This window comes from Rhinoraja longicauda, chromosome 1 (genome assembly GCF_053455715.1).
Source record: "Rhinoraja longicauda isolate Sanriku21f chromosome 1, sRhiLon1.1, whole genome shotgun sequence".
Lineage (NCBI taxonomy): Eukaryota > Metazoa > Chordata > Chondrichthyes > Rajiformes > Arhynchobatidae > Rhinoraja > Rhinoraja longicauda.
Window position 1 is genome coordinate 96,878,455 of NC_135953.1, and position 8,788 is coordinate 96,887,242.

General features: G+C 39.3%; 1 protein-coding gene across 2 annotated transcripts in view; it reads left to right on the forward strand.

The window, feature by feature from the left end:
- The window catches only part of LOC144600092 (eukaryotic translation initiation factor 4E-like), a 32,871-nt gene extending 24,551 nt beyond the window's left edge, over positions 1 to 8,320 (forward strand). For both annotated transcript variants that reach the window (XM_078411498.1, XM_078411509.1), the window contains 4 exons: positions 2,703 to 2,766; positions 3,432 to 3,545; positions 4,465 to 4,604; positions 7,222 to 8,320. In XM_078411498.1, the coding sequence (XP_078267624.1) occupies positions 2,703 to 2,766; positions 3,432 to 3,545; positions 4,465 to 4,604; positions 7,222 to 7,336 (433 nt within the window). In that variant the 3' untranslated portion in view covers positions 7,337 to 8,320. The remainder of the gene's footprint in view (positions 1 to 2,702; positions 2,767 to 3,431; positions 3,546 to 4,464; positions 4,605 to 7,221) is intronic.
- The last annotated feature ends 468 nt before the right edge of the window (positions 8,321 to 8,788 follow it).

Consider the following 8,788-nt stretch of genomic DNA (forward strand, 5'->3'; position numbering starts at 1 on the left):
AGAAAAGGAATTTTCAATTATGGTAAAAATGAAGTTTAATAGATCAGACACATAATCAATTGCATTGTACTTATAGGGCAGATTATGTAAAAAGAAATAAGTTGGACGTTTGATGCAAGATTTAATTGAGAAATTCCAACCAGGAAAGACGAATTTTCCATATACCTGATGCTGGTTTGCCTTGCTTAGTTTGCCCGGGAACAAATAATGTAGGTGGTGGCGTGGGAGATATGGCTTGCTTGACAAGAATCAAAGCTTTAGCAACTATTAGGTGTGCAAAGGAGTGCTGATCATTTTTGCAACAAATATTGGGCTATTGCCCCATCAATTCCTGCCGCTTTAAGATGACAAATCAAGCATGCATGTGAAGCAATGCACAATTTGCAGGAAGAATTTTTGCTTTTCTTCAAATACCCTTGGATTATTCTTTTGTCATCCAAGTCATCGCTGGCATTGAATAGAGTGGGTCACATTGGAGAAATGATGCCCACTTCTGCCTTGAAATTTTCTTCATCTTAAGACATAAACAGGCCTGTGTGAATATTTGAACTGAAGTGGACCTCCTGGATAAAAGCCAAGTGGTGTATTTAGTGGTGTATTTTTTTTTTTAGAGATACAGTATGGAAACAGTCCCTTCGGCCCACCAATTCCGCACAGCCAGCGATTCCCGTACACTTACACTATCTTACACACTAGGGACAATGTCCAATTTTTACCAAAGCTAATTAACCTACAAACATGTACATCTTTGGATTTTTGGAGGAAACTGGAGCATCAGGAGAAAACCCACGCGGAGAATGTACAAACTCCGTATAGGCAGTATCCGTAATCGCGATCTGTAAGGCAGCACCTCGACCACTGCACCACTGTGCAGCCCCTTGCCTACCAAGAGAGTATGCCAATAGCTTCATGGATGTGAATTTCTCCGGTGCCTTATTTGGTTACCTTAATATCTATAACATGCAAGTTATATAGGTCTTTTTCAGCTTCAGCTCAAACAGGCTGCCATGACCTTGAATGTCAAAATGTGTGTAATGTTCTTTCCACACTCCTGATTTATTGTAAAGGACTGAACTTGAAGAGCTCATTAATGTGTGATCAATGATGCCACTGGAGGAAGTATGAGACGAGGAGTTCCATTAGGAATGAACATGGGTCACTGATCACCCCTATTCCCTCCCTCTCCATGATTCTTTGTTATCTCGCAATACATCCTGTTTGTCAAGAGATTTAATTTATCATTCAAAAGGTCTTGGAACATCTAGCATCTTTGTGCTCTTGCTTATCTTACAAAAGTTCCTATCTGGAGAGGGAACAGCTAGAAAATACTGGATTGTTTCAGTTTTGAGATCTAGAGTTTATCCCAGTCGCACCCATTATAGTCCCTGACTCAACTACCACCTCGTTCCATGCACCCACCACCCTTTGTGTGAAAAAAGTTACTCAGATTCCTATTAAATCTTTCCCGCCTTCACTTTAAACCCATGTCATCTGGTTCTCGATTCCCGTACTCTGGGCAAAAGACTGTGCGTCTACCCGATCCATTCCTCATGATTTTATACACATGTACCGTGGTTGTGTATAAATTCAATATAAATGTGGATGTCTTTGATTTCCTGTGGCCTCTGCGTGATGATCAGGGTGCCCTCTTTGCATGTTGAGATCTAATTTCAAATGTGTATGTATGCAGGAAGCTACTTTGAGCATGGATTTTGCCCCAATCTGTCCTCTGTTTTATTCCAAACAATGTAGGTTTGGGACATCATATTTTGGTGATTTAATTACTTCATATTTACTTGTTTGAAAGACTTAGCAAAACCATCAGTTTTTAAATTAAGAAGTGTAGGGGAGAGGAAATTGTAATGCAAAATTCTCCAAAAGGAAATTATTTTTGACTCTTCCCTGGTTTGGAAAACATGCGACTTGATGGGGAAATTGTTTAAGGTGGATAGTTAACTGTTGAGGGAGACATGGCTTAAGGTGAATAATACATTAAGTAATAGAAGAGTTGACCACAACTTGCTCTTGTTCTAAATGAAATATCTGCACGAGCTTCACGTTTTAGACTTTACAGAGGTTAAAGATGGCTGTTTGGGGGGAGGGAGGAGAGGGTGCGGAGAGGGTGCTGCACCAATGCAGGAGAGGTTTGGGCCCACTTGGTCAATTATCAGTATAAAATATTGTGTCAGATTTTCTCTGGGTGCTCTGGTTTCCTCCCCTATTCCAACGATGTGCAAGTATGTAAGTTAATTGACTTCTGTAAATTGTCCCTAATGTATAGGATGCAAAAGTGGGATAACATAGAACTAGTGTACGGGTAGACACAAAATGCTGGAGTAACTCAGCGGGTCAGGCAGCATTTCAGGAGAGAAGAAATGGGTGACGTTTCGGGTTGCGACCCTTCAGTCTGAAGAAGGGTCTCGACCCGAAACGTCACCCATTCCTTCTCTCCTGAGATGCTGCCTGACCTGCTGAGTTACTCCAGCATTTTGTGTCTACCTTCAGTTTGAACCAGCATCTGAAGTTATTTTCCTACAATAGTTTACGGGTGATTGATGGTGGATTCGATAGGTTGAAGAGTCTGTTTCCACACTATCTCTAGATACATAGAAATACCCACAGTCTGGTGATCTTTATTCTGGATCAATAGTGGAATGTTTTTGCATTCTTTGTTCTAATTAATTCTTTTCTCCACCTCACAGCCTTTATAATCACATCCAGCTTTGTAGTAATTTAATATCGGGCTGCGATTACTCTCTCTTCAAGGTAAGTCGATGGTCATGCTCTTTAACTTTTGAAGTTAACAATAAATTTATAACATTACCTTAAAGTTGCCAAACTAAACTGAACACTTTTTTCTACTGATTACGCATCATCCATCTTCATAGCCTACATCTGCAGCATACTGAACCGAGAAACCTCAATGGTTATTTTTTGTTATATTTATAACCTGTCCATTAAAGGGCATTGATGTGAACTCTACCTATAAGATCTAATATCAAAACGTAGCCCAACGAGTATATATTTTTTCTCCATTGCCAACATCTTAAATACTAATTTCTTACCTATTTGCTTCACTTCCTGTTTTTTTTGTTTGAATGCTGAAGTTTAGAAAGAGAAAGAAATGGATGAGAATTTTAAATTGTCAAGAAATGAAAAAGAGCATACTCATGCTAATTAGTAATCGTATAATTGCATTTACCGTTCATTTTTAACCACTTGACCATAAATATGATCAACATTGAGAACTTGAATCAGCACGAGTTCTATTTGGAAGGTCTTCTTTATGATTTGGGTTTCAGTAACATGACAATTTCCTTAAGATGAAAGTCAGTTTTAATTGTCGGGGGGAAATGAAATCTAAAATGTAATTCCATGAGCGAATATGAAAGTCTCTACCTGACATGATATTTTAAATCTTTTACATAAAGGATGGGATTGAGCCTATGTGGGAGGATGAGAAAAACAAGCGAGGTGGAAGGTGGCTGCTTACCCTTTCCAAGCAACAGAGAAAGACAGATCTGGATCGTATTTGGTTAGAAACTGTAAGTATTCTTTCCTCCACTCCGTTTCTAAAAAATTCTGGTCTAGTTTTCTTTAAATCGGTGCTGTGACTCCATCCTCTCATCGTGAAGATGTACGTGCATGGCATCATTTACTACGCTTCAGAAACACTACGGTTTTCATTGAGGCCATCAATTTTAATGTAGCGAGGTGCTCCACAGTGGTTTGGTAGAAACAAGGAACTGTAGATGCTGGTTAATACACAAAAGGACACAAAGTATTGGAGTAACTTGCCAGTCAGGCAGCATCTCTGGAGAACATAGATAAATGATGTTTTGGGTTGAGTCCCTCCTATCCCTCCTTCAGACTGATTTTAGAGGGTGGGGGAAGGAGAAATCTGGAAGAGGAGGGAGGCAGGACAAACGTGGCTGGTAATAGGTGAACGCAGGTGGGGGTTGAGGCAGAAGGTTGGAACAAAGGCCAGCGATAAAAGCAAAGTGAGACTGGTTGAAGAGTGTCGGATTGCATAGCTTGAGGAAGCAAAGTAGCAGGGGGGGGGGAGGGAGAAATAGGTGAGGGTCTAGGTGCACAGAGGAGGGGGGAAGAAAAGGGGGGGGGAGTAGGGGGGGTTAGTAGGAAGTTACCTAAAATTGGAGAATTCAATGTTTAGTAATCAGTTCATCGATTTAAGCAATGTTGGCTTTGAATAGTGACCTCGACTGGAATGTATTTCTCCTGTCCTTCAGTATAGTGACATGGGATCTTTTATATCTATCTGGGAAAGCAGATGGGGCCTCAGTTTATTGTCTTATCTCAGATTATCTATTGATTTTAGAGGCATGTCAAACTTGTATGCTTTTGGTTTTGTTTCATTTATTTTGCTTTAAGTTTGTAAAACTGTCACTGGTTCACTAATTCCTACATTTTTGTCTGTTCTCTCCCTCCCTCCACCTCAAAAAGCTGTTGTGCCTTATAGGAGAAGCATTTGATGAGCACAGTGATGACGCATGTGGTGCAGTAGTCAATGTTAGAAATAAAGGTGACAAAATAGCTATATGGACTACTGATTGTGAAAATAGGGAATCTATCACATATATAGGGTAAGTAAGTATAAAAGATGGTGCATTTTCCTTACACGTCGTTTTCTCCTAAATATTTTCTGCTAGATGTTGTTATGGTTGCATACTTTACTATTGCATTTAATGTGTCATTACCTGACATTGTAATCATTACTATGGCAGGTAATGTAATGATTATAATAATGTGCTTTCCAGGCACCAACAAAAGCTTGCCTTACTAATCTTCCTTTTAAACTTTGCTTCTCTGACCTTAAAGCTATGCCCTCTAATCTTTGACATTTCCATCCTGGGGAGAAAAGGTTCTGACTAGGGTGGAACAGCAGTAGAGCTGCTGCTTAACTGCGCCAGACATTGTTTGTACATTCTCCCCGTGACCGTGTGGGTTTTTTCCGGGTGCTCTGATTTCCTTACAAAGACATGCAGGTTATTGGGTTAATTGGCTTTGTAAGTTGTCCTCAAGAACGCAGGATAGAACTAGTATACGGGCTGATCATATCATATATATACAGCCGGAAACAGGCCTTTTCGGCCCACCAAGTCCGTGCCGCCCAGCGATCCCCGCACATTAACACTATCCTACACCCACTAGGGACTTTAAAAAAACAAACCATTTACCCAGCCAATTAACCTACCTACCTGTAGGTTACGGGCTGATCACTGGTTGGTGTGGCTGAAGGGCCTATTTCCAAGATGTATCTCAAAACTAAAACTATGCCTCTTCTAATTTTATATATATATATATATATATTTTCAATTTCTCACTTTCTTATTGTTTTCCAAAGTAATGCCTCCAAATCAGTGGCAATTAATTCCAAAGTCCAGAATCATTTCTGTCGGCCAGATTATTTCCACAAGGAATCAAATTAAAATGACCAGAATGCTGTTCACAGGGATGAATAAAATAAGTTGGATGTTGTTTTCATACTGAGCAACATCTGCTGAAAATAAATTGGTAGCACATTCAGAGTCATGCATCTCAACTTGAATGTATGTTTGAAGTTGAGCGTGGATGCTTCAAGAACCATCTTTTATGTTACCCTGGCCAAGTCTATGCAGAAGGTCAGTGGGGATAGTCTGGCTAAGAGTTCAAGTACTGGATATATAGTCTGAAGAAGGGTCTCAACCCGAAACGTCACCCATTCCTTCTCTCCCGAGATGCTGCCTGACCTGCTGAGTTACTCCAGCATTTTGTGAATAAATCTATATATATCATGATAGCCTCAATGAAAATGGTATCAAGAAAAGTGTTTGGAAGGCTGTAAATTGGCAGGTTTTGCCACAAAGGTTCTCATGTTGATTCCAATGGATACCATAAAATAAGAAACATGTAGGCTTAATTTTTAATTAGTCATAGTCCTCTAGCATGGAAACAGGCCCATTGGTCCAGCTCTCCATGCCAACCACCAATCACCCATCCATGTATTCATTCTACATTATTCCTCATTCACATCCATTCTCTATATACTAGGAGGTGATTCACAGAGGGCCTATTAACCTACAAACACACACATCTTTGCGATTTTGGTGGAAACTGGAGCACCTGGAGGAAACCTACGTGGTTACAGGGAGAACGTGCAACTCCACACAGACGGCACCTGTAGTCAGGATCAAAACCGGGTCTCTGGAGCTGTCTGGCAGTAGCTCCACCAGTTGTCCCACCTTGCTCCCAATTATGTGACCACAAAGAAAGATTTGCTGTGTTATTTTCATCTTTGTGAGATTTTGATTGTAATTGTATTTGGAAATGTGAAACATTGACTTGTGAAATTTGGTCTTGAAATGCAGAGTTTTCAGCTAATGGGGGGGGTGGGGGGGGAAAGAGAATGGAGTCATGAGTAAAATAGAATTGTTTTTTAAAAGTTAAACGGTAGCACAGTGGTAGAGTTGCTGCTTTACAGCGAATGCAGCGCCGGAGACTCGGGTTCGATCCTGACTACAGGTGCTGCACTGTAAGGAGTTTGTACGTTCTCCCCGTGACCTGCGTGGGTTTTCTCCGAGATCTTCGGTTTCCTCCCACACTCCAAAGACGTACAGGTATGTAGGTTAATTGGCTGGGTAAATGTAAAAATTGTCCCTAGTGGGTGTAGGATAGTGTTAGTGTACGGGGATCGTTGGGCGGCACGGACTTGGTGGGCCGAAAAGGCCTGTTTCCGGCTGTATATATATGATATGATATGATATGATAATCTAGGACCTTAGATGATTTTCCATTTGCATGTAAATTTCATAGCTTCAAGGGAATATAGTCACACTATTTTTAGAAAACATGTACACAAAGTGTTTGAGTAACTCAGATGTTCCTAGCAGCTGTCAGGCAGCGTCTCCGGAGTACAGTAATAGGTGATGTTTCAGGTTGGGATCCTTCAGACCTGTGTTCATATCCACAGATGTGTTCATCACCAAAGGTGCTGCCTGACTTGATTTACTCCAGCACTTTGTAAACCAGCATCGGTGTATTGAAGCAAAACTGGTTTTACTTGTTGGTTATTTAAACCACTGATCTATTTAATGGGAAGTGTTTTTAAAATAAGATGTGGCCGTTCAAATAAACCTGCTGAATGGTTGTCTAGCACTGGAAATTGTTTTAACGAGAGTTCTAGCTGGATATCTTAATTATTTATATTTTGCTTTGGAACAGGAGAGTGTACAAAGAACGATTAGGGCTTCCTCCTAAAATAGTGATTGGCTACCAGTCCCATACAGACACTGCCACAAAAAGCGGATCGACAACCAAGAACAGGTATGTTGTTTGAGAAGGCACCAGTTATATGCTCATCACTAGAAGACTGGATGCGTAAAGCAATCTACACTTCAAATTAAACCAAAGCTTCTAGTAAGCAGAATGGGACTGCATTCTAACATCACACAAGTGTCAGTTTTCAGTCAGTTTTCTATCTTTGACTTTGTTCAGTATTCTGTGAAAATGATCCTTTTCCTTCAAAATGTTTTATGAATCCATTTGGTTCCTGAAATTTTCTGAAAGTGTTAAAGATAGCTTGTAAAGTGAAATATTTTAAGAGGTGCAGGTTTTATAAAAAAAAAGTAGATTTCCTTACACTAAATGTGACACAATTTAGACTTTTTGGTGGGTTGGGGCTCGTATAAGCATTTAGTAATTTTGAGAGGGAAAGGGTTAAGATCTTGTCTGAATGTTGTAGTACTTAGTCATTTAGTTCAGTTCTGACTTTTTTTGTACAGCAAACAGGAAGATTTGCTGTAATCTGTGCTTATTTGTTGGCTGTTAGGTTTAATTTATTCATTGGTTTCAAATTTTAAAAAAGCTCTAATAACAGCTTGGTTAATTTAGATCATGATGTAATGTGTGTTTTGGGACTGGGCATATAACTTTAAATTAGTAGAATTCAAAATTTGTCATATGCATTACTTAAATCCTGCAACATTAATACAGAATTCATAGTTTGATTTAAACTTTAACTTTGAACAAGCTTTTGCAGTTTAGTGATTTTTACTTTTTGGGCAAGTGTGGGTTTCTCTTCTAAAAAAATGTATTTTGGTTTTTTAAAAAATTGCAATATGATTACATTCCTTGCTCGAGATGTTGAAATATATTGAAATCCTCTATGTTTTGTATTGTTCTGTATTTTAAAACATGTATCCTCGGAAGAATCTCTATTTTGCATTGGTTATAAAGACTGAATTAGGAAAATGGTCCCAAAAAGCATACATATTAAAAATGTAAAAACAAAAACTGTAAATAAAACTGTACAGTGAAATTTCTGGCATTCAGAGGCTGTGGTTTCATTTTCTCTTTCATGTATTTACAACATTGAGCTGTTTGCCTTCCAGTTAATGGAGATACACCAGCCATTTACAAATGAAACTTCTCCCAGTTTGAAACGCGCAAGGAACTGCAGATGCAGGTTTAAAAAAACACAGTGCTGGAGTAACTCAGCAGATAAGGCAGCATGTCCTGAAGATGTAGACAGGTGAAGTCCTTTCTCAGGACCCTTCTTCAGACTTGATTTATTCCAGCACTTTGTGTTTTTATTCCCCCAGTTTGGAACATCAGATTTTTAAATTTGCATCACTTCTCATTTGTATAATAATGCTGTTTCAGAATAATTTTAAATGTTTTTGACCATGTTTTAGGGCTATTTGTTACCGCTGCAGGTTTCCATTACCAGGTCATACCCTCAACTAAATTTGACTTGCTTAAAATAACTGGGTAAGGTGGAGGATGGGGC